We start from the raw sequence: 26,144 nt of genomic DNA on the forward strand, positions 1-26,144 counted from the left end.
TTTTTCCACAGTGTGGTAGTTTGACGGGGATCGGGCTGCATGTTTGAATGTTATGTAAGTGGTCAGATTCTCATTAAATGTGGAGCTAATACTCATAAACTCCAGAGGACACTAATGATGGACTTCCCTCAACCTCTCTTCTATCTCTTCTGTCCACATTTTCGATTATGTCATTTTCAAAATGACATCATTTGTGCAACTAAAAGCGTGGTTTCACCTTTTCCTCATGCAGTGCTACATATAGATATAAAATCTGATTCACCAGCTAAGCATTGCGCTACGTGACTATGAGGCCACCGGACTTTGCTCCAGGATTTTAATAGTCCTGCCGTTAGAGCCAGTAGATGAAATCATAGAAGCTAACATGGACCTGTTAAAGTTTACAAGCCTCTTATCAAACTCAAAGCTGTTTTATATAGTTTCTATAAACCAAAATCATCGAGATAAAGCACGACTGTTTCTTTTCTATAGCAGTGCAGCAAACTATTCCTTGCTGTGTGGTGTTGAAAACGTCTTATTAAAAAGCAGTAAGCAGAAATACTTTCATCTCTGCCTCCTCGTTTATGCCGTTGTTGATGAATATCCTTCATTAAAACACACAATACAAGAGATCAGCTGCTCTTTGAGCTGTGTCTGAATTATCAGAGCTGATAGGCTGAAAGAAATTGTGATCAAGCTCAAACATTACCTTTGTCCACGTGGCCATAAAATGTAAAGCTCCTTCTTATATATTGTGTACTTAGTATAAAAGACATTCACCTCTTAAAACAACAGAAGGTTACAATATGACTTTTATTGTATTTACTTACATACAGTGCATTACTTATTGTAACAAAGTAACTTATTAGAGAAAAAGTGTTCAGGTTGTTTACTTACATTAGAGTCAACTGAACAGTTTAACTATTATAATTAATATTGTATGTTTTGGACCTTTAATTCAATTCAATTCAATTCAATTGAATTTTATTGATCCTGAAGGTTGGCCCCGGAAGAAATTGGGTGAAGGCTGCCGACCTTACGCCAGTGCCATCTTACCCTTCCAACCATACATACATTACACAAACATCACATGGGGAAGACGGGTCAGAGAGGTATAAAAATGGAAAAAGCACAACATGAGGAAAGACGAGGAGAAAAAAGAACTCCCCCCAGAATGAGCTCCTTACGTATGGATGATAGGCAGTGTTGGGGAGTAACGGAATACATGTACCACCGTTACATATTTAAAATACAAAATATGAGTAACTGTATTCCGTTACAGTTACCGCTTAAAAAGGTGGTATTTAGAATACAGTTACTTTGTTGAAATAAATGGATTACACGGCGGTACTTTCCTGTTTCATACTGTGGCGGGTCAGGCCTGTTTGGGTTTTGTTTGACAGCTACGTTCTGTTGTTCCAGGTGGCAGCATTACGGTTGCCATGGTTACAGGGTGACGCACTCTCTCTGCGTGTTTCCTTTTTGTTGTTGTTGTGCTAAGCTAATAGGGAGAATGCTACAGGTATAGCTCTAAAGAATGTAGCATCATAGGCAGTGTAGTCCGTGCTGCAGGGAGAATGGACTGCCATACCATTATGTGTCTGTGAGTGAGGGAGGGAGAAAAAGGAAAAGTACGAGCTGTCATCGAGCAAAAACGGGAGCTGGAAGCATGTAAATATAATAATAACCACTGCAGCCAAGAAGAGTGCCTGACGAGCCCAGTTGTAAGTAAGCTATTAAGACTCGACTATACATATATACATGTTCGTGTTTTCCTCCAAAAACAATAAGTTCCGTTGGAGCAGTCTTACAATGCCTCTCTCTATCTCTCGCTAGCAAAGTTGACCCAGACAACAAAGTATAGCTAGTTTTCAGCTACGAGCCTGACACAGAACCCACCGTATTAGCCAGAGGTGCCTTTACTACGGTTCGGAGCCGCGGATCTTCAGTAACAGTAATAAATCACAGCAATAGTACATTCATGTAGTTGTAAACAGCATGATAATATATTAAGTAATCCAAAGTATTCAGAATACGTTACTCTCATTGAGTAACGTAACGGAATATGTTACAGAATACATTTTGGGGCATGTATTCTGTAGTGGAATACATTTTAAAAGTAACCTTCCCAACACTGATGATAGGTTAGTAACTAAAACCCATAAATACATAAAAACAAGACAACATGAAGAAAAACAAGTTAGGGAATTAGGGGTTAGGGAATTATCTTGCATAAATAGGCTGTTGATTTTCTTTACTCATTTCAGTAATTATCAGCAAAATAGTTGCATGTTTAATAATCATGGAATTTACCCAGATTTATTTATTTATTTAGACAGAGATCTCGACCCCCTCAGTGTTCAGCACAAAGTTACGCCCATGATGGGACAAACTAAGTAGAGAGTAAATAGGGTGTTTGTCTCCCAAACACAAACTGGGAGCTGTTTCCACAGGACTGGAGCCTGAAACTCAAGTAACCGCAAGCAAGATGCCAATATGCAAGAAATATGCGCTCTTTTTCTAGTCCCTGTAACTGAAGGCTTTTTTTTTAGAGTGACTTCATAACATGATGCGTTGGCATGGCCAGCATTATTGGCGATTTTCACAATTCAGCATTAAACAACATTTCTTGTAAAAGATTTTATTATTTGCACTTCAAGTCACACATTACTCACATAAAATATTTATATATAGGTATGAAGTGTTAGTAGGCAGTATGCAGTAGGCCTGCGCAGAGTTGCAGGTTCTTTTTTAAGAAGTGTCATTAAAAGTAAAACTTCAATTAAGCGTCACTTTAAGAATAATGTAAAATAGCTTACTAATAGTAAGCTATTATAGTAAGTTACTATAATGCCATACAGCATTAGTATTTAGTGCTCTAAAACTGGTGCAGTTTTGCTATTGAAACTCTGACATACATACTGATTACCTGAAACAGGTTTTTGAATAAGTGATTTAATCGAAGGTCACAGCTGCTTACCTGTCGATGCGCAAAGTAGAGGTAATCAAATTTCCCACAGCACGTAAAGGCAGCACCAGTCATTTCGGAGTGGGAGGGGACGCACGCAGTAAAAACTCCAGCTCACGCGCTCTCATACTCACAACACAGGAGATCTGCGTGCAGGTGAGATACAGAAGAGACATACTGACTTTGTGCACGCACAGCGGTATCCCACGCGCGTCAACTCAGCATCCATTTACCTACACTTGACTTCGTCTGCGTGTGCGCGATTTGGAGCTGCTATTTGGATGACGCTACAATCTTTCTATCGGACAACGAACATGCCGTCTCTGCGACACTCTTACACCGTGACGGTGCCGGAGGACCCGGCCGCTCTCCCATGTGACAGACCGGAGATGAGGCGCAGGAGCCACCCGCTGTCCCGGTCCGTGCTGGTGTCCACATTCATGGGTCTGATCATCAACCAGGCCAAGGTGAGTCCAGCACCCCCTGGATCTGTCTCATCTGTGTCAAAGCATTCTCCTTCTGCATGATTTTATTTTGGTGCCTCTCTGAATTTAATGGACTTTCTGAAAATATATAAAGAACTAAAGTTTTTATGCCTTTGTATATAGTCCTAAACTGATTTTCCAGGGGTGTCACCACGATATATGGTCGTGAAGGGGCCTAGGCCCTGACGAGGCTAACGTTTCAGTATATTACTGCACAGATATTGCGATGAAATTATTAGCAATGATGCATAAAGAGTAAAAATATGATGATAAATGAGGAGAAATGGGACTACAAGAGCAAAATAGACAGCAGATACTTGAGGATCACGCAAACTAGATGAATTTGTGAGTGAGGCATAAGGTACACTGACTTAAAGGAGTCCGTTTTAACAGCTCTTGAGCCTTTAGTCATTAAACTTGTAAACCCTGTGAAGTGCCAGAGGATTTGAGGTGGAGGTCTCAGTTTGACCTTTAGCCAGTCATTGGTGTCGAAATGGAGAAGTACTGGGCTGAAAGCGCACACGCACACACAAGCGGGCAGGTGAAGAGGGGGTTAAGGGCTGCTAACCCCTGCATCATTTACTATTCAAGCTGGTTGTGTAATAGGAAGAAAAGCTGTTGATAAGGAATGTCCACTTATCATTTACGCAGGACATTTTGTTCACATGTAGAGCTGCACATGTGGGTCCATGTGGGTCTGCGGTGTTTGCCTGAGGTCACAATCCAGTCCTCGCTGATGGGGGATATTATTGGTTTACTCAGAAAGTGCGTGTGTCGGTGTTTACACTGTCAATAAGTCTCTAATTAAGTCACTTTTGAAGGCTTATTTTAATATTTTGGCTTTCAGTGAAATCCCCACCCCTGCCGAACAGATGCCCAAGAAAACCTGGTCAAGACTTTCTTGGGTTGTTTTGTTTGTTTGTGATGATGGCATCAGGCATATTTAGTTTATTTAAAAAAAGCAGAAGATCTGTATATTTTGCAGGACATTTTCTGAATATCTGAAAAGGTGGAAAGAAATCTACAGCTGATTAGTTTATCCGCTGACTGTAGCAGAAACGCCAGCAGCAGTGAATGCCACTCAAAGTCAGAATTTCTTGGGTTTTCTTTCTTTCTTTTTTTTTGTTCCACTTTAAACATATCAGCATGCTTTAGCTGACTTTAGCCTTCAACTCAAAGTCAAAGTACAGCCAGAGGGAGCTGTTAGCAGGAGCTTATCTGCAGCATCAGGGTGCAGCTTTTCACAGCTGCCTTCAAACATCTGAAACTGGCTGTTCATTAAAAAATAATAATCGGATAACTTATAAATTCCTGTGTTCCTGCTCATTATTTCCTAAGCACAGTCTAGGGAAAGTAATAGTACTTCTACTTGAGTATTCTGGACTTTTCCCAGCTTTGCTTTTCATGAAGCAAAGATTTATGTTTATAATGTTTCCAAGGGAGTGGCGTAAGCTGGCACCAAGCGTATGCAGGAGGGCTGCCTGCTTCATCACATGTTATATGGCCTTGTGCAGGCATGCAGAGCTGCTTCAGGGCACATTCTTGCGCTTTCTCTCTCTGTCTCTCTGTTTTTCTTTGAAGTCACAAAGACCAGCGTGGCGAGCTCCGGTTCACCTGAACGCATCGCTTCCACCGATTTTTGGACGGGTCGTTTAAATCAAAAGGCGCCCGCTGAGTGTGCCAAGCCCCGCCGGCTGGTGCTCACCGGAGCAGATGGGGGGCCCACACCATATGGTCACCTTCGAATAGTGCACAGAGGAAGAGAAACACAAAGATTTTAGACAAAGGGGAATTAATCGCTTGTTTAGTCATACTTCTATTTTGAGGGATGGAAACAGTGATCACGAGGCACCAAAGCTCTCAGCTAGAAGTACTTATAATCACAGCGGCACATAAGAGGGAGGAAAGGCGGGAACAATTACATTACTTTGTTCAAATATATTAGATTTGTTAATGTTCAGCATTACTAACTAGTAATCAGATACACTCATCCTGCTCGGCTCAGGTTTCCAAGGTTAAGCACTGCAACGCAGATATAATCCGGTTGTCACGGAAGAATTCCACCGGACGCTATAAAGACAACGTGGATTTTTTCTTGCACATGTTTGTTTCCAAGAACTAAAAACTGCACAACTCAACTGGCCAAAATCCCTCTCTTTCTGCTCGGTTCAGCCAGTTTCTTCCTGTTAAAAGCAAGTTTTTCCTTCCTGCTGTTGCCAAGTGCTTTCTAATAGGGGGTCATGTGAGTGTTGGGGTTTTCTCTGTGGTATTTTAGGCTTTTTACCTTACGATATACAATATAAAGCACCTCGAGGGGCAGTTGTTGTGATTTGATGCTATATAAACAATATTGAATTGAACTGCCCATCAGGAGATTTAAAGGGAGCGCTCTGATTATATAACCACTTACATCCAGATGTAATCCAGAACCCAGAATGCCTGCAACCTGTGCTGCTTTAATATGGATTAAAAATGTACTATTAGAGGATTAATACTTAATGGGCTGCAGAAATGAAATACATAAATGTAACTAGTGTACTATAGTTGCAACTAGTTTGCTTGTTCTTTGTGGAGACACAAGCTAACCCCAGCATGTCATTTCATTTAAAAAAGAAAGAAACCATCAGGCTTTAAGTTCATTTTGGGTCTGATACAAGCTACAAACTAGATTTAAGTGTCAGTCTTTGGCTCGTCCAGGACATGGTTAATACTTAAAATGTGAAATAAATGGATTCCATGCTCTTCAATTAATGTTATCATTGTTTCTTCTGACATGCATGATAGCTGTTAACAGGTTTGTGACCTGTAGCCCGTCCTGCATGAGGGAACATTATAATAAGAGTGTAACATGATGTCGAAGAGCAGCTCGGCACTGTCACGCATCGACACCTTTGCTGACAGAAGCAGCGTGCGGAAGTACCGTCATCGGGGCGCTGACGGAAACATAGACGGCACAAAGTTTTACGCACACGCTGACTGTGAACCGAGCGGCAACATCGGCTCTGACTCATTATCTTTGTTTAATTATGTTGCAGATATTCAAGGGGTTTTTTTGTTAAACGTCTTTTCCACCCTCATACTTTGTGGGGGATAAAAGCTGTCTCGCTCTGTAAAAGGATCCTGTCAGCTCATGCACAGCAGACTTTTTTTTCTTTTTGACACCTGCATCACTCCCAGGCCACAGATGATTTACTCCAACCTACGGCGGCACGAGTTATGTCCAAAACTAAACCAGCTGATCCGTGACTTCAGGCAGTGATGTGAAACTTTACACAAACATCTGAAAGCCACGCTGCGCCCCTGAAGACCCACAGGGGGACTTTTTGTCACCGGTCAGCGTCACATGCTCACGTTATGTCACCGTTGGCGTGTGCTGGTGGGCTCACCACAGTCACGGGTGCGGGGAGGCGTCACAGCGAACCGTGGTATCTAATCTAAGCACATGGAACCCTAGCAGAAAGCCGCAGCAGACCCGTGCCAGCAATGTGACCGTCATAACGCGCACATTGCACGAATGCCATCCTGTCTTTTAAGACTCGTTCACTCTTAAGGAATCTGTGGTGTGATCACACTGATGCATGCGGATCTGTCGGCTTCTTCGGCCTTTGTTTTTGTTTTGTTTTTTTAGCATGAACCTAGAGCCTCACAAAGTGTTAAACAGACATAAGGCAGAAATCAAGTTTGCATTCATTACAATAAAGTGTATTTTGAGTAGGCAGCACTTGTTTTTTTTTCTTGTAAAAATGGTGACACTTAACCACGGAGCCGAGAAAATAGAGACTTAAAAGTGGCAACAACTGTGTTTTAATCCAAACCATGATCTATTTCAAAACTTAACAGATTAGCCTTTTTATGAGGATAAATAAAATAAAATAAAAACAATACAATATGTTTAGGACTCAAAGTCAAGCTGACTCTCCCTAATCCTGGTTCTTCCTGTTAAAATGGAGATTTTCCTTTCTACTGTCGCCAGTGCCTTGAGAGAACAGTTGCTGTTTAACACGTTATAGATGCAATTTATAGAATTTTGACCTGTTGGAAAAAACACTATAATTTTGCATATTCCATTCGATTCCATTTTTGTTGTGCATGGTCAGACTTTCACTGGTTTACTGTCCTTCTCACTACCAAGCGCTGGTGAATAAATGTAGCAGTGCCTCCGATCAGTTGCTCTGTCATTTGAAAAACACTTTTACTGTCATGTAAATCTTTAATGTTGACATCTCTTTTCTTTTTTTTCTGTGAACAGAACAAGAGTCTTCAGGGCCTGGTGGGTTTGAAGAACCTGGGTAACACTGTAAGTGTCACGTTTTGTCCTTTAAGTGCAAATAACTCGGTTTAGTCTTCACTTTAATAATTACCGGGCCTCTCTGTTTGATGTGATTTGCAGTGCTTCATGAACTCCATCCTCCAGTGTCTGAGTAACACTTTAGAGCTGAGAGATTACTGTCTGAGAAACGGCCACATCACAGACCTCAACAACAACTACAGGTCAAACACTGCTCTCATCGAAGGTACGATGAGTTATTTTTGCAGATCTTAAGTCGAGTTAATTCCCTACCAAGTTGAGATAGTGGTCTGATTTCTGCAATTTGTCTACCTCAGAGTTTGCAAAGCTGACTCAGAGCCTGTGGACCTCTGCAAACAATGAGCCCATCAGTCCCTCTGAATTCAGGAACCAGGTCCAGAGGTGTGCTCCAAAATTCGTTGGCTGCAAGTGAGTTTTCCGCCTTCTTTTAAAGTCAACCTGAAGCCGTGCACGTCAGTAAAATCAAGTAAAAATGTCTCCCTCTACAGCCAACAGGATGCTCAGGAATTTCTCCGCTTCTTGTTGGACGGTCTCCATAATGAAGTCAACCGTGTGACGGTCCGCCCTAAAGTGTCCGTCCTGGACTTTGACCACCTCGCGTAAGTGTGGCCTCACACTCAAAGCCTGTCTGGGTGGCTGCTGTATCCCTGATTGGGCTGCAGTGGTCAACATAGCGAGCTTTCATCTATAATTATCGTGTAATTGACATTTTGTGGCCATTGGAGGAGAAACAAACCCCAAAATTGGTGAATTAATATTAACAATGAGTTTACTTATCAATATCTGAGTTGCAAAGGATCTTAAAGAGGCTTTAATTGAAGTTTTTATCACTGGTTTGCAGGTGAACATAACATCGGTTTGACTTTACTGGTTTTTTTTGGGGTTTTTTTTACAGGGATGACGAAAAAGGCAGAAGGATGTGGAACATGTACTTGGCGAGAGAGGACAGCAAAGTAGTGGGTGAGTGATTTCTTTATTTTTTAACCCATAGCTACTTAATAATCTTAAATAAGCCTTAAAAGAATATAAATGTTTAACGTGGTCCTCCATCCTGCTCACAGATCTATTTGTGGGGCAGCTGAAAAGCTCTCTGACTTGCACAGCTTGTGGTTTCCGCTCCACTGTGTTTGATCCATTTTGGGACCTCTCGATACCTATTGCACAGGTAAAATGCCTGCTGTGGTCTTGGATTATCGCATTGCATAAGCCACGGATTTAAAATTATATCCACGTTTTAAATGTAATTTCTGTAGAGGTTACCGATCTTAATCATAAGCGTTAGGCAAGTCTTCACGCAGTGCTTGATTTCTAACACTTGTCTGCCTCCACAGAAGAGTTCAGGCGAAGTGACTCTCAAAGACTGCTTGAGACTCTTTACAAAGGAAGATGTGTTGGATGGAGAGGAGAGACCGGTAAGAGGCAATGCATAAATAACCCAAGTCTCACTTTCCTCTGTAAAGATGATGCAATGTATCGATTACACTGCCTACACCGTGTTCGTCTCTTTCTTAGACGTGCACCAAATGCAAAGCCAGAAGAAAATGCACCAAGAGGTTCAGCATCCAGAAGTTCCCTCAGGTCCTCGTACTTCGTATCCTTTCCTCACATCTTTGCATTTTAATATTTCCAGAAAGCAGAGAGATTTCAATGATGCCATGTGCGATAAAGATATTGAGCAGAGTGAATCAGTGTTCAAATAACGTGTCTTTAGTGGTTTAGCCATGGAGACTGGCTACTCACACCCTGGTAATCTCCAGTCACTAGGAAAAAATGTCCATTCCCTGGAAGTTGCTGCCTGTTGCCAGTCGGTTGTAGCTTGCATGATCGATGCAAGCTATCTTTGAACCAGTTTTGATCCTTGACCCAGTGTTCCCTCAGACCTTAAACGATTCTCAGACTCCAACGTCCGAGCCAGCAAGCTCTCCACTTACGTCAACTTCCCTCTTAAAGATCTGGACCTGCGGGAGTTTGCCTCGGAACCCAGCGGTATGTATTTTCCAGAGGAGAGAAGGACAATCAATCTATTTTAGCTTTGCCGCTGTGTTGACTGACAGCTGTGTTGTCTCTTCTCTGCAGAGCGCCCTGTGTATAACCTCTATGCAGTGTCCAACCACAGTGGAAACGCTTTGGGTGGCCACTACACAGCCTACTGCAAAAACCCAGCTCTGGGAGAGTGGTACAGCTACAATGACTCCAGGTATCAGCTCTCGCATCATCGTGTTACTTAGCGTATCATCTTATCAGACTGGCAGAAAGGGTTAAAGTCTAATTAAGCTGTATATACCTGCTGTCAGATGAACGTGACCTAATCTTAATTGCATCAAGCTGACCTCATTACAGCTTTACAGCAAAGTGTGCATGTTTGCAGCCTGGTTCATAATGTGCAAATATTTAACTTTGTGCTAAGCTGCCCTCGCTTCAGTGTTTCCCGTGTGCTCTCTCTGTGCAGGGTGAGCCCGATGTCCTCCAGCCAGGTTCGCAGCAGCAATGCTTACGTCCTCTTCTACGAGCTGGCCACCCCTTCACACAGCAAATATCAGACGTGTCGGCTTTAGGTGCCATCGAGGAGCGATAAGCTGTGCTAAACTTGGACTGATAACAGGGAAGGAAAAACAAAGTAGTCAGACACTGCCTGCTGGGAGATTGCTCCACCTAGTGGAGAGAGTCCTACCAATGCAAGCTGTGAAAAAGGAGCGTCGAGACGCCAAACGGTGGATGAGAAGGCATATTTACACTGAAGGATTGAAAGCTTCGCTCACTGGCTGGGTTGAAGTGAAACAACAGTCGGAGGAAATGTAAAAAGTGCGAAACTTGCAATACGCTGCTTGCAATATGCAAGCATGTTTTTTTCCTTATTTCACTCAAAAAGGACATTTTGAAGCTTCTCTTTTGTCACTTGAGTGCATTTTTTTTCTCTTTTGAATATAGATTATTAGTGTTAAGAATTTATTGTTATTACAGAGACTTGAGAAGCACGCCTCACACACCAAACGCAAGATATAATTTATTCTATTTAATATGATGTCAGAGCTTGAGCGTGCATTATGTGTATATATAATTTAACAAAGCTTTATGGTTTCCCTCTCTGCCAGTGCAGAGGGAACATCCTATTATATTTTTGTACAGTATTTATCAACAGCGCAGCGAATGTAACTGTACTGTGGGAAAAGTCACACCAAGCACATACCAAAGCAGCTTCTTCCAGGAAATGTGACTGACTTAAAGCCTAAGACAGTCCAGCGTCTGTAAATGATTAAAATCCATCACTAACTTGCCCTGCATGTGTGATTTTTATTAATTAACCCTTTATTTTCACACTTCACAGCAGAAATCCTGTGTCACGTGCAGCAGACGCTTGCTGATCCAGTCAAATAAATTAGAATCAGCTGAATACACAGAAGACCCCGTAGAAAGTCACCAGCAGTGTGTGCTGATTAAGACTTTCTGCAGAACGGTGTACGGTGGCCCTGAGAGGCCAAGCGGACTGCAACATAAGAAAACACCAGCAATAAGAAAAACACTGCAAAAGCACACAAAACACAACGGAAATAGGAAAAAACAGTTTTCCACAAGCACAAGGGAAGTGTTTCTGGGGAGACAATAACCTGACGGACCAGTTGCAGAAACCAAAATATGCTAAGAATTGCGCTGGGAGACACTTCAAAGAAGTGGAGGATCTATCGGTTTTGTGAGGAAAGAAAAGATGAAAGGTAAGTGTGTCCGTCATCAGTATTATATGAATCATGATAAAACACACCTAGCATGTTTTGGGTTCCTGCAACTGGTCCGTCGGGTTATTGTCTCCCCAGAAACACTTCCCTTGTGCTTTTGGAAATCTTTTTTCCTATTTCTGTTTTCTTTTTTCTATTTCGATTGTGTTTTGTGTGCTTTTGCAGCGTTTTTCTTATTGCTGGTGTTGTCTTAAGTTTCTTAAGTTGCAGTCCGTTTGGCCTTTCGGGGCCACCGTAGGCAGTGCCTTTGTGTACATCGTACGAGACAATTGGCTCTTTAGGCCTTACAGCGACCCTGAAGTCAAATTAATGCAATAAATCCATCCAGACTAGTGATGTTCCAACTCCTGTTAATCAACACTTTCCCTTCCAGAGTATTATTTTGGACTCACCAGTCACTTATGATCCACTAATCATCAACTACACCTTCATTCCTTCCAAAGAGGTTTACATATTTGCTCCGCAAGCAAAAAGCTGCTGGTTCGCGTCCAGCCAGAGACCTAAATTCTCTCAGGGTTACATCAGGAAGGGCATCTGGCTTAAAAATCTGCCAAAACAAAACATGCAGGGCTGCCTGCTCAGTTGACAAAAGATTAGCTGACAGTAGCACTCAGGTGCTGATGATCAAATGCTCTTTATTAACTGATCAGCAGGTGAGCACTTCTATAAAAGCAGAGGTTTTGCCAGTTTTCCTGGTAACCAGGTGCGTGGTAGACCGTGCACTCCTGTGCACTGCTCATGTTGAATGTTAAAGTTCATAACAGCACAATTAGAAAAAACAAACAAGTGTGTCCTGATGATGTCATCACGTCCCAGAGAGGCAGCAGTGCTGAATAAAAATATATTTCAAATAACCCGGAAGGCACTAGATCTTACTAATATATTGCAAAGCCGCCCATTGGGCTGATCTAAACTGTGCCTATCTTTTATAGATAACAGCTGTAGAAATGCTGCATTCCCCTGATTATAATGACAGATGGCACTTACACTGTGATGCTCAAAGCTCGCCAAAACATACATTTTATCAAATCATGACCCAGTCACTTAAAGAAATCCTCAAACCTTGATGAAAGTGTTTTGATGTAAGAGTGGACAACCTTTGAATTTTCTCTTTCACCAGCTGGGTCATGATTTCTGGAAATAAATCTTATTACCTTTGAGCACCACAAGGTAAGAGGCATTTACCTCCACTGTAATCAAAAGAAGGGGTTTATTTCTGCAGCTGAGTTCCAAAACTCAGGTAAATCTTACTAAAACAATCAAACAGAGGACAGGCCAGAGGAAAATAAGTAAGATTTTCCCTTTAATGTCCCCTTTTTTGCCCGCTTCAGATGCCAAACATGGCAGAAAAATTACTTCAATGCATTTTTTTAAACAATAAAAAAAGAATCAAACTGCATTTCATTTAAACAAACACAGTAAAAACGAGTCTGCAAAGTATTGTTTCTTTAATCTCCCTAAAATAGTCATATAAAAGAATCATATTCATTTGCCTTAAGTCTTCTTCATGTTTTTAACCTTTCTTGTACTACTCACACCTCAAAAAAAAAAAACCTGAAACTGACGAAGATTGGAGATATTGATGTTTTTCAGAGTTAATCGTGACACAGTTTCCTACCATTAATTTCTTAGATATATAAATGATGCTTAATGGTGCAGCTCTAAGTTGTATTGCTTGTAGGACAGATTAGATTGTCTGTGAAGGCTCTCAGTCATCCAGGTCATCGTAGTCTAAAGAGCTTGGAAAGAAAAGCGTCTGTTTAAAGACGTTTCACCTCTCATCCGAGAAGCTTCTTCAGCTCTAAGGTCAAACGGCGGAGAGTCCCAGATTAGATTAGATCAGATTAGATTATGTAAGGAATTGCAGCTTCATAAAGCAAGATGACCTACGTTTCTGAGTGTGCTAGTAGTGTAAAAACACAACATCCTTCTATTTACCACCAACTTTATAAGATATTAAGTAATATTAGTAATTTACCCCAAAAAAATCCTCTGTGCTAAATATCAATTAGAGGCTTAAAACTGCAGGGTGAATGACCATTTTCACCCACATTAAAGCCACATTCATCATGTAGGTCTTCCCCCACTAGAGGGAGCTCTGCGCAGTTGTGCAACATTCATTGATCACTAGAAAGAAGTTTATCCAGGAACCTCTGAAGCAACTCTCAAATCTTCAGCGGATACTTACTCTCTCTCTCTCTCTCTCTCTCACTCTGTGTGTGTGTGTGTGTGTGTGTGTGTGTGTGTGTGTGTGTGTGTGTGTGTGTGTGTGTGTGTGTGTGTGTGTGTGTGTGTGATTAGGTTTCAGGGGCTGGGACAGATGATCTGTTTGTGACTGGGCCAGTTTGTGAGGAGCAAAGATAAAGTTATCAGAGCAGGCCTAAGTGTTATCACCACTGCAACACAAACTGAGTTTTCGCACACACGGTCAGAGGGATCAGTGCCTGGTTAGCCTTGAAGACAAGAGCTGTGTATTTATCAGCTTGTTATAAATTTGATGTGGTATATTTAATGAAAATAGATGTGATGCAGATTTATTCATTCACTGATCATTATGATCATTAAGCCTTTTCAACTTTGTCCTGCTGTTTGTTTCAGGTAGTGCTTTGAGCTAGTTTGGGCTTTTATGAAAGGGTGAAAGTGCTTCACTGTTAAGGACAGGGATACTCCTGATTTGTAGTGCAAGAGAAAAAATGAGCTTCATGGTGAAATGAGAGTAAATGTTTCATGCTGATTGTTTTTGATCAAACCCTTGATGATGATTCCTGTCTATGTGATTAAACTGAAGCCTTTTTAAAGACTTTAAAAATTAAAAGTGGTGTTTGATATGGGTCTAAAACATCTGGGTAAAGTCTAAACTAACAATATTGAAGAACGGTGATACATAACCTGTTAATAAAAATAGATTTATCTGATGTGTAAATGTTAATTAATGATGAAGAATCTATGAGCAGACTAGTTTGGGTTGTATCTAAAATGCATGTTGAGGCTTTAAATAAGGTGCGCCAAACTCTTCTTACATTGTGGGCAATATTCAGTCCCCTTTGAGCTTAAGTATGGTAGACCCATATGCAACTACTGCCCTATTAAAAACTTCAAATGGACATCGGATCCCTGATATTTCTTATGAATTTTCAAGAAGACCCCTCAGTTTTTCTACATTATAATGAAAAGCTTCTGCAGTAAATCGAAGAAAATTGTCGGAACACTCCTAAAAGTGTAAAATTACTCATGAAAAAAGTACCGGCATCTCTTTACTGTGATTTTATCAAATAATTAAAAACAAAAATGTTTGTTAATTGTCAGAAAATGTTCTATTTTTAACCCACTGTGAAAACAACACAGAAGTACACTCATGACCATGTAAAACTGTTTAGTTGCTCATTATCGCAAATATCTAATCAACTGTGCAAGCCACGCCATGCATTTAGGAATAAAGACATGGTCACGATGGCCCGAAGTTCAAATTGAGCAATGGTGAAGAAAGTTGATTTTTGAAAAAAAATATACAAAATATCCAGTGAGCAGCAGTTCTCAGTTCTCGTAAATGTCTTGTTATTACCAGAGAAGAAGCAGCAGAAGACCACACCAGGTGCCACAACTGTCAGGAATCTGAGGATACAATTCACACAAGTTCACCAAAATTAGACAATAAAAATTAAGAAAAGTGTTGGGTCCATCGTCAGTTTGACGTTCTGTTACGTTCCCACGAAGAGGTCTAGAGGTGTGAGTGTGGAGGCGGGTAACAAATGTGGGGGCTCATCTGGGATATGAATGAAAGGAACAGAGATTAGGATTTGGTGTGTTGTTTGCAGGTCGCTTGTTTATTTCTACTGTATCTGGTACAATCTCCCCAGTTATCAATATCGATATCACGGCAAAACGTCTAATAGACACACTGATCTCTCCAAAGAGTGAAATGGACACACATGCAGATGCTGTAGTATCAGCAGGGGGAGATAATATAGAGTATTTAAAGTCAAGAAGTCAACAGTGACCAAGGAAGGTATGAAGTGCATTCCAGGGTCCTTCGATGCCAGAAACGGTTAAGTTAGGGGGCTAATACATATTTACATGTAAATGTGTTATTAATGTCTCTTTAAAGGCTGTCCTTTGATCCTTCGATCATTTTAATGTCGGCTTGAAATAAAAGATCTCCCTCTGCTGGTACTGTAGAGTACTGCTAGCCTGATATTAGCAAGTTGAAAAAACAGGATCTTTTCTGTTACTATTTTAATGGAATAATAACAAGAAAAACATCTCTATTTCTGTCATTTACTGTGTATCTATTACTACTATGGATCATGTCTTTGTAGAACTGCAGAAAACACTGTTTAAAGTCCATAATTTATTCCCTCCTTATTTGCAGTTTTCACATTTTCCAAAGCCAACCAGTGCACCAAACTGGACCCTTTCACAGGCCAGTTTGGCTGCGCCAGGCCATATGTTTGACAACCCTGGTTTAGATGGAGGATCAAAACAAGAAAAATAAATAATTATAAATCAACCCTTACAGATCTACTTGATGATATGCCAGTGACATCTGTGGGGATGATGATTTTCTTTGGTTGTTTGGTTATTTATAAAATTTGAGAGGCTGCTTGTCAGAAAAACGAGCCCATAATATAACACAACATTACATAAGCCCATAGTCAGTAAAAAATGTCCTTTCCACTTTCATACACACACAAGCAGGACACTCCCCTCCCCCATTCACACGCAGTTCCTTTGGCGCCCATGCTCACCATATGGGCTGATCACACAGCTCAGGGTATTAACAGCTATTTGCCTGCATGGAGAGAAGTGTTGTTCTAGATGTTGTTACCAAGCACTCCCAGTGTTGACACCTCCGTAGCAAATGACCATACCATAAAATGATGAAGCTGTCACCTGGGCTAAAGTCCACTTTACAATGCAGACCTCACACTGTGGGAGTTTGGCCCACCGGTCACCTCAACTTATATCAAGACCATTGCTTTAGATTAAGCAGCTTTCGTCAGTGTCTACTTTGGGGTTAGCTTATAAGTAATGTTTATAATGACCTTATTGTAAGTAATTCTTTAACAATAAATAACCCTTTGAATGTTGAATATTAACTTCACATTAAGTGTTCAAAGTGGTAGTGGGAGCACTATCTGACCCCAGTGCTAGTTAAAGTTCTACAAACTTTATGTTGAAACGTGGAACGATCTCCAGTTTGGTTTTTACCAGAACATATAGCTGAATATAAGCTGTGATATGGACGATCTGCACTTGGTGCGCAGATGTAAAATGAGTAAATCTAGCAGAGAGGATGATCATGTTGACTTTTTAAAGCTGAAACTGTATCACTACAGTCCATGACTCTGAGGCTGAGTCAAGATCTCAATAAAAATACTGAGCAGCTGTAAATGATGACTCTCCCTTTGTTGCATTAAACATTTAGCAGTTGGTGAATAACATAACTGTGTTTTTACTTTGTACTCTCGTCCTCTCTGTCTTTTGAGACTAGCTAAAGGCAACTATTCTTGCTTGAATAGTACCTCACTGTCCTGAAAGTTCGTGCTGAATTTGGAAAAAGCAGATTTGCAGTTCCCTCCTCTTGGAATCTGCTGCAAAATCTTAAATCTTAGGGCACCGAGAGGAATACTAGAAACAGTTAAATATTGCTGGGCTTTCTTTTGTTAGCTGGCCTAAAAACCCCAGCCTGAGATAATGGGCATAGCGATGGTAGTCGTTATTAACATTCCCTTTTAATCTGTTTCAGGTAGTGTACGTACTTGTGTGGTTTTTTTATGTGACTCTTCTTCCTCGCAAAATGATCCCTATGAGTGACACCCAATCCAATTCAGAGACATTATCAGATAATGGTAGTGATAAAATATCTATAAGGAATATAAAAATACGATTGTAAACTAGAACACACAAAAAAACTGCAGGGGTAATGCTCCACAAAATCATTAATCTGGCACATAGAGCAGTAAAATAAACATTCTAATTGAAATTACTTTTATTGCCGAATGAGCACTCAGTGCTGCTGCTTATTTTTGAAGTGATGTACGGTTCACATTAGAGCTCTAAAACTTTACACTGGATACACCGAAACATTAAAAGTTACAGTCCAACAGCCTATTCAGCTTTATTTTGATGTTATAATGACCGCACCTTTGGCCACATCCTCGTCCAGTTTGTGCTGTTGTAACTTTACAGCTTGGCATCATTTGTGAAGTTAGTAAGGTAGGGTTAATAACTTGCACACATGAAATATAGTCACCCTGCAGAGGATGTGGGTCACACTTAAAACCTGCTGTAAAATGATGAACTGGTGAAAAGTGTCTCCTCCAGATGATTTTAAACTAAAACTCTGAACATAACCTGCTCCAGTTTTGTTTTCAGCAGAAGTTATCATGGTGACTTTAAGCCTGATATAACTCACCAACTTATTTATCTCTTGTACACCACTAAATTAAACCAAATAAATTCAAGGTGATTTTAATTGACCTGGTGGTAGTAACTTAACTTTTGCCTTCCCTGTTTGTTAGCCTCAGACAGACAGTGATGTCATTCCTGTATTTTACTGGGCTATTTCACATGAGGATTGGTGTGTCTATTTGTGCGTGCGTTTGTATTCCTAGTGTGCGCAACCATCATAGTTTGTACTGCTATCTATCTTATCCAGGACAGTATCCTGGTTAAATAAATGTTAAGTAAATAAAATAAAATCTGCTGAGTTAGTTTTTATGTTCTCAGTTGACTGTAGGGAACTAGCAAAAAATTCAAATATGTTAAAAACCTGTTTTATTCAAAAAGTCTTTTTTTTAAAAATTAGTGTTTGTGTAGATTAAATAAACAGAATATTTTACTTAATTTAGTGCTGTCAGCATTAAAATGACGTTAACGGTTAACTGGGACTGCACGGCGCTAACGCGTTAACGAGCTAACCGCACTAACGCCATGCAGCCCCACGCACGGGGCGATCCGCATTAACTCGCTAACTGAGATTTGCCGCGTTAATGTGGTCATGCCTTAACTTCATTTTAACGAGATTAACGCTGACAGAACCAATTTAATTGCATAATTTTCTAGGCTGTATTTCACCCGTTTCCAGCCTTTTTGCTAATGTTTATCTGAGAAAGTACTGGTATTAACAGTACCCACTGACTATCTTCCTTACCATAACCTAGGGTGACCGTATTTTGATTTCCAAAAAAGAGGACACTTGGCCCAGTAATGAAGAACTTTAATGATACTGTTTGCTTAAAGAAAATGTTAACATATTTAAACGATGCCTTCTCTGTGCAGTTAATGAATGTTGAAATAAAAAATGTCATGTAGGCTTTTTCAAGTCAACAAGTGCAAAAAATTAACTTAAAAACCCCTCAAATTAAATAATGGTGCAGAAATAAGGCCTCATCTTATTTCTTATCCCAGTACTTATTTTTTTACCAGTACTGGGACTTTACGAGGAAATTTCTTTTGTAGTTGATCTGAAATGCTTCACTTGCGCTTTGGCATCTTTTAAACATCATCAGCACAGCAGCGCGCCGTCTGTCCCGTCTGTGAGCGCAGAACAACCACTCACGAAGCAGCAGCTCAGGATGACGTCACACATATGGGTAGGCCTATAGAAAAACCCGGACATTTTCATCGATCTCAAAAACCCTCCCAGACAGCCCGGACAGAACGTGAAAAGTGGACATGTCCAGGGAAAAGAGGACATTTGGTCACCCTACCATAACCATAAGTATGGCATCAACTGTTTTACACCAAAGTTTTGGGCACATAATTGTCATAGTTGGCATTTTGGATTTACTTCAAGTACAGTTTGATTACTTTTAGTTTTCTTTTCTTCTTGTAGATTTTCACAAAAAAGTTCTACATTTGCTGGTCGCTAGCTAACGCTAGCTAGCTAGCTAACGCTAGAACGATATATATTTCATGTCAGTTTCATTGTTTTTTGTGTTTGACTGTATTTGTTATTTGTCAAAGATTAAATTCTTTTTCATCAAGCTAGCATGAGCTGGGCAAGTGTCTCAAAGACAAAACTGCATAAAACCAAACAATGCAAGACCCAAATTATTGAGGAAACACTAGGTGTTTGAAAGCTTGCAAAAAACTTAGCTAGTCCCAAACAAAACATTATTTTCTCAATCTGTTTTCACTGATAGACTGTTGTTCTCAATCCTAACCATCATTGTACCATAAACTGAAGCACCAAGCCTAAGATGGGTGGAAAAGTCATAAACTCATAAATTAAGCAAATAACTCAGCTACTAAAGGAAGTATGTGTATAAATCAATAACCTAGATGGCTCAAGCAACTCTTTTATTTGACAGCTATAGAAAGCAGATTATATTTTTATATTTATTTATTTATTTACAACATAGTGATTGCAAAGCTTTTCACTAGGAAATTACAGTATTTGAGCAAAATGCCAAATTAATCTTAAGAAAATGTTATCAATAAAATTAAATTATTTAGCTTAAAGGAAATATCGGTATTCACTTAGAAAAGATTTTTTACCTTTATAAATGAACACAGTAGCTTATGTATTCTTGTTTCTATACAAAAAAAATCATATTTTTTTATAGTTAAACAGTCTACCCTTTATACTGAAACAAAAAATCAAATGTGAAGGACATTAGGAAGATTAACTCATAAAATTAAATACATTTAACCCACTAGATGAGTAGTATCTGTCAATAAGATACACATATCAAATAAAATATAAATACATTTCATACTATTATGTAAATGTTTTGATCAGCTAAGGATTATTTTCTGGCCATCAGTCAAGCAATCAAAATAGCAAAGTGGTGAAACAGACGTTATTATGTCTTCCTCTTGGCCCATGAGATTATAATCTTGAATATACATATACTATACATATATCAGTTTATTCCTTCTTGAGCCATTCAGACATTTAAGCCTTACTCTATCCACTCAGCATGGTCAGGATTAAGTCTGATCTCAGGATAGGACAAGTTTCATCTGACGATCTACATCCACTTCGATCCTTATTGTGCAACAGCTGGTCTTAGATCTTCCCTGTGTACTTCAGTATACCAAAGATACCACCACCTGCAATAAAAATGGATTAACTGTTATTCATTTATTAATGTCTCGCAATAACAAATATGAGTCCAAGACTAGTCGAGAAATTACTGATTAAATACTCAAAATTGTGAAACACTGTAACAAAAATCTCAATTATTATTTTCTATCATGCCATTTATCTTAGAGAACCAATTTCTTTCCTAAGAATATTGTAATCCTTTACAACTATCACTAATACATTTTCATAATTTTCACAACTTATTTCCTTCTATATTTGCATATTTTCTTGCCAATAGGCTCCTGTATCTGTAAATTATATTCCCGGTTGCGATGGCTCATCCCCAATACCATCCTGGTTAATGAATAACAGATGATATGTGATTGAGGAAGCAGAAATGATGGCAAATTCGTGTGTAGTACTGACCGACTGCTCCCACACCGGCAATGGAGCCGATGGTGATGCCCGCTATAGCGCCCGGTGAAAGCCCTGAATTGGATTCCTCAACGATCTCAGTTGTAGGAACTGATTCAGTAGAATTAGTTATAATGGTGGAGATAATGGTGGTGTTGAATGCGCCGTCTGTGGTCATGGTGGAGTTAGTTGTGGCAGTGGTTTCTGGCGCGATGCTAGTTGATGACGTGTTCTGTCCTCCACACAGAAATACTGACAGGAAGATCAAAAAGGGTTAAAGGGCAAGATCATACAAAGGTTTCTCAAAAGGTTAACAAACCTCTGTTCCTGTGATGCTCACAGAAACTAGTCACAACTTCTGACTTAAAACATGTTTTTTTTTTTTAAACAAAACCTTTTCTACAATTTATTAAAAATGTTTCCAGATTAAAGATTTCAGTTTTCAGCCGTTGACATTTATTATCCAATATCAAGATAATGGAGTTCAGTACTTATTTGCAGCTTTGCATTCTTAGTGGGAGAATGTCATAGATAATAAACTCATACAAACTCAATAAACTAATAAACCTTTGCTCTAATGACGCTATTGAACCCCCCACCCCACCCCCCGAAGGCCTAACCCTTTCAACATTTCCTACTCTGTCTACATGGCCTCCCATCAACCTCCCCTTTGATTACGGGGAATTGCTTTAACTTTGGTCCACCACCATTAAAATTCGCTACGATGGTATGCTACGACTATGATTAGATTCTATGCTAACACCATGAAACAGATCATCCTTCACACAAAAAAATGAAAGGTCAGTCTAGGTATATATGTGGCCCAAATTAACCATAAAAACTTTTTCAACTTTAAAAAAAAATCATAAATTATGAATTAAACAAAGTTATTTGATGTATATATGCTGAATATTTCAGTCAGTTTCCATTTGAGGGCAAAGTGGCCAGAGATGTTTTTAAGATAATCTTGTTGTGATGCTTTGTGTGTGAATAACAGTTAATTAATAATCTTTAGTTATTCTCTTCACATTCTCTTTAAAAAAAAGATTTTGTCTTCCCTTTTCTAAAAGGATCATTTTTAAAGGTTTATGTATTGTAATTTGTTTTTACCTGTGGCAAGAAGGCAAAAAGCCTGTAGAACAAGACTCAGCTTCATTGTGCTTTGAAAACGGGAAATAAATTGACGTAGTCAAAGAGACTCCTCAGGTCAAAAGCTGCATGAAAAACACAAAAGCACAAACATGACGGTGAGTTAATTTCTCTAAAATCTCTCACTTGCAGACAGAAAATATATTATAGCAGCTTTGGTGTTTTCATATCTGAACATATTTTTGATTTGTAGCAACTTAAATGCATCTTAAACTCATCTTAAAGTTTATCACCTCATTTTAGGCCGACCTGAATTTATCATGTGAGACAGATAAGAGTAACTTCAATCAAACTCAATCATCAGTAATGTGTCGGTATAATGTATTATAGAAGGCAAAAATAATAAAAATATCTTTTTAAATAAATGCCAGTTGAGCCTAAATGTATTTACATTTTATGGCTCGATATCACCAAGGCATCACTGATTTGTAAATACAGTTATAAAAAACACAAAAACTCTCAAGCGAGTATTTGTGGTCACATCAAAGGTAATAAGAGTATTTACCCCGATGCCACAGCAGTCTATGAATGAATCCAAAAGATTTAAGAAAACCTCAAGAGAACAACTGACTTACTCACCTGAGAGGGTGTCACTGATGCCTTGCTTCCCTTCTGCCTCGCATCTGATATATTCAGACAGCTACTTTTATGACACCTGTTATCACCCACCCAGTCATTTCCAGCCCTCCCACATATAATAGCATGTTACCAGAGGTCAGTCTGGAGGATAGTGTTGCAACATGTACAGGATTATCAATACTTTCCAAGGAGATGTAATTGGTGTGCGCTTAGTGTATGGACCTGCATAAGGAAGTACTTCTTCATGTGTGATAGTAAAGCTAAGGTGCTAGGAGTGTGGGCAGGCAAAGCAGTATAGGCCAGTTTATGACGTTATAGTCCTGTCTGTGTTTTTAACTTCACCTGAGTGTCTTAAACCGTCAGAAAAATGAATAATATGTGATATGAATGCAGCCAAGCCCTTTATAGAAAGTAGTTGTGAGGATGTCAGATAAGCTATAATGTAATAAAGCAAGTGGTAACATCAAAAACAGGCTATCTTTAAGAGAAGGGAAGGTCATCTGAAAGGCACCTGTTGTGGCCGAATTCCTTTTTTTCTCTCACAGGCAAGAATGGAATTACATAATCATGTTACAAATTAATCTGGTATTGATAGTTTCCATACAATTTTCCTATTAGTACTCGATAATCATTAACTTTTCCCAAGATTTCGCCTCGTGTTGTATCTGCTTTACTATGTATTTTTGAGGAAAACTTGCAAAAAAAAGAGGGAGCCATAGCAACCGTTTCTACAGAGTTACACTTACCTGAAAATGTTCAGCACGTCACATACGAGGTCTTTACGTTGTTTTTACTTGCTTCTTCTCACCTTATCTTTGAGGCACCTGCTAGCAATGGTGGATGGAAAGACTAAATACAGAGGCTACAGAGCCGGGTAAATCATGGTCACTGCCTCCTGTTTGCTCAGCTTGGCGAGCTGTCCAGCTGACTGTTTCTGAAAACACACCGTCACTATAGCACAGCAGCATGTCCTTAACACAATTTGGCGTGAAAGAGTCAAAGCTGCCAGTGTTTTTTCCCCCCCACAGTGACTAGCAACTGTACAACAAATGCAAAACAAATGCAGCGATGGGTGAGTTTCACTTTTTCTGAGCCGGTGAAAAAGGCCCACTGTTGATGAGAGCAATATGTCAAGTGTACTCTTGAGATTTTTGATATTCTTGACTTTCCAGTTTTCTTGGAGAGTTTTGAAAAGTTAAGCAAGCAAATTGGGGATCAGAATGAGCTAGAAATGCAATTTAAGTGACTTTCAATGTAGCATGGCTACTGAAAACTTTAGGCTTTGTAGTAAACGGTCTAAAAAGGAGGAAATATGCAGTGAGAGTCAGTTCTTCTTGTTGGTGTTGTATGCAGAAGAGCATCTCTGAAGGCACAATGCAGATGGGGAGATGTGATGGCCCACTATGCCCTGCTTTCCTTCTCATCTGCAGGTACCGGTGATACTGGCAACACCTGGGCCCAGTGTGTCAGAGCAAGATATATGTTTTTTAAATGGGGGAAAAGGAAAGAGGAAAAAAGGAAATCTAGTTTTAAATGCTGCTCAGCTACATGAGCCAAGAGCTTCCTCAGCAGATCTGTGCTCTCTTCTCAGTTGTATGTCATCTGCTATTATTGGATTGGGTTTAAGCAGCGCAAGCGTGCTAGCAAGACAAACCATTAAGTGCTTTAATGCACCGCAAGTAGAATTTATAAATGGTTTCTGCATCTCACTGTGAGCCACAGAAGTGATTTGCTGCAGGGATAACCTGGGTTTGACTTTTGCCGAGGCCTCTTGTTTTTGTTCTTTAACAAAACAGTCGAGGAAGAAGAGAGAAAAGAAAAAAGAAAAAAGAAATTGGTGTGTGTTTCCAGAATGATATTCACACATGAGGCTTCTTTGTATTTTCAAGTCTTTAAAGTGAGCAGTGGATATTCATTTCAGCTCATTGTTGACTGAAAGTTTGGACGCTCAAAAGCCCAAAGGGGTGAACAAGTAGGTGGACAAGAAACTCTAACAGGCTCCGTGATCCATATCACCCAAGAGCCAAGAAACTAAACAAACAAATAAATGAAATGACCAGAAAAGTAATTTCTTTCATTTTTTGTTTGAGTGTAAACACGATTCATCCAAATATCAGTGCAGAACTTCACAAACAAATGTAACAAATGGGCTTGTTCAGCAAATGAAAGAAGAAAAAAGTGCAGAGAGGTTAAACTGACCTGTATTTGAAAGAAGCCACCAACTAAGAATTATTTTGTTAAACAAAAACAGGATGAAACTGATTGGCATCGAAGTGATTGGGAATGTTTAGCAAGATAATATGCATATTGAGGATTCAAATGGAGGCTGTAGCAACTTTGGCTGCCTTACTTCAAATCTAATATTTGACGCTTTAAAGCATTTTGAGAATCAGTTCTTATATAGCACTTTTTTACTCAACCTAAACGCCAGAAGAACATGCCTCATTTACCTGAACACTTTTTTCTACGCTCAAGTGCTTTCTAACATTCCTGCAGTTAGTATCTTGCCCAAGGACATTTGGCATGCAGACTGGAGCAACCAGGGATCAAACCACCAACCTTCCAATTAGAAGACTTCCTGCTCTGCCTCCTGATGCACAGCCACCCCCGGTGAGGTAAAGGTATCTATATAATGATTTAAACTATCAGGACTACCGAGTCTGTACGCTGATGACAGCAGCCGCTCGAAAAGACTGAATAACATAAAAGCTGTGTAAACAAAAGTGCTACTTCAGTTCAAACCCGATGACCTCTGACTCGAGGAGAATGTGTAATAAAAATATAACTTTGTCATTGAAAAATAATGCGACATGATGAAATAAGTCACTAGAATAAAGGTGTTAAATTGTACTGTCTATAAACTCGCCAAGCAAAAGCAATTATTTAAAAAAGCAAATGTCTGAGAATGGATCCTTGTGGAACCCCTGAGCGAAAATTAGTTTCCATTAAACATGAAAGCTATGATGTGGGATGTGTGAATATTAACCCCATCTTCTACTCAGTTTCATTATTATGCAGTTTCGTTCTTAGTTACGTTTTTCAGGAAATGTAATTCCAGCCTGGATTATGATTGTTGGATCTTTTCCAGGTAACAATGTAAACATACAGAAGATAATTTGTTCTTGGACCACATCCAAGTTATACATCAGTGAAGGATGAAGGATGGCTGTGCAGGACTTTGTACTGTTAGGTGAAGAGAAAGTTGCTTTTCATAGAGACATATTGTAGTCTTAACTACATTTTTTGTATAGCTATCAAGTAAATTCCTATAACTCTTCGGATCATCACATCACAATTATGTCAGAGTGGTGAAACCGTCTACATTAATATCTATAGTAATTATGAAGGAGGCAAAGGGTATATTTTTATGGGGCAAAAGAAAAAATGAAAGTAATTTTTATCACACTTATTATGTTAAAGGCTAACAGGTTGGGGTCATATAAAATGAGCTCAGTGATCAGATTAGGTTTCTTCAAGGACTTTACACTTTGGATTT

General features: G+C 39.5%; 2 protein-coding genes across 3 annotated transcripts; one reads left to right on the forward strand and one right to left on the reverse strand.

The window, feature by feature from the left end:
• The first annotated feature begins 3,063 nt into the window (after positions 1–3,063).
• usp2b (ubiquitin specific peptidase 2b) lies at positions 3,064–13,763 on the forward strand. The gene is made up of 12 exons (XM_085175194.1): positions 3,064–3,414; positions 7,682–7,729; positions 7,823–7,946; positions 8,038–8,149; positions 8,230–8,340; positions 8,637–8,701; positions 8,803–8,906; positions 9,073–9,153; positions 9,254–9,332; positions 9,620–9,727; positions 9,818–9,938; positions 10,191–13,763. Exons 1-12 carry the CDS (start codon positions 3,229–3,231, stop codon positions 10,294–10,296), a joined length of 1,245 nt encoding a protein of 414 aa, XP_085031320.1. The 5' UTR covers positions 3,064–3,228; the 3' UTR covers positions 10,297–13,763.
• Positions 13,764–17,094: 3,331 nt separating this feature from the next.
• LOC146510389 (uncharacterized) lies at positions 17,095–23,702 on the reverse strand. Of its 2 annotated transcripts, none has more exons than XM_085175196.1 (4): positions 22,649–23,702; positions 22,031–22,134; positions 20,933–21,172; positions 17,095–20,532 (listed from the first exon to the last, which is right to left on the reverse strand). In XM_085175196.1, the coding sequence occupies exons 2-4, from the start codon at positions 22,074–22,076 to the stop codon at positions 20,489–20,491; spliced, it is 330 nt and encodes a 109-aa protein (XP_085031322.1). In that variant the 5' UTR covers positions 22,077–22,134; positions 22,649–23,702; the 3' UTR covers positions 17,095–20,488. The 2 variants fall into 2 exon arrangements, with proteins under 2 accessions (XP_085031322.1, XP_085031321.1); XM_085175195.1 differs by having other exon boundaries at positions 23,395–23,701.
• Between the last annotated feature and the right edge of the window lie 2,442 nt (positions 23,703–26,144).

Source organism: Neolamprologus multifasciatus, chromosome 10 (assembly GCF_963576455.1).
Source record: "Neolamprologus multifasciatus chromosome 10, fNeoMul1.2, whole genome shotgun sequence".
Taxonomy (NCBI): Eukaryota; Metazoa; Chordata; class Actinopteri; order Cichliformes; family Cichlidae; genus Neolamprologus; species Neolamprologus multifasciatus.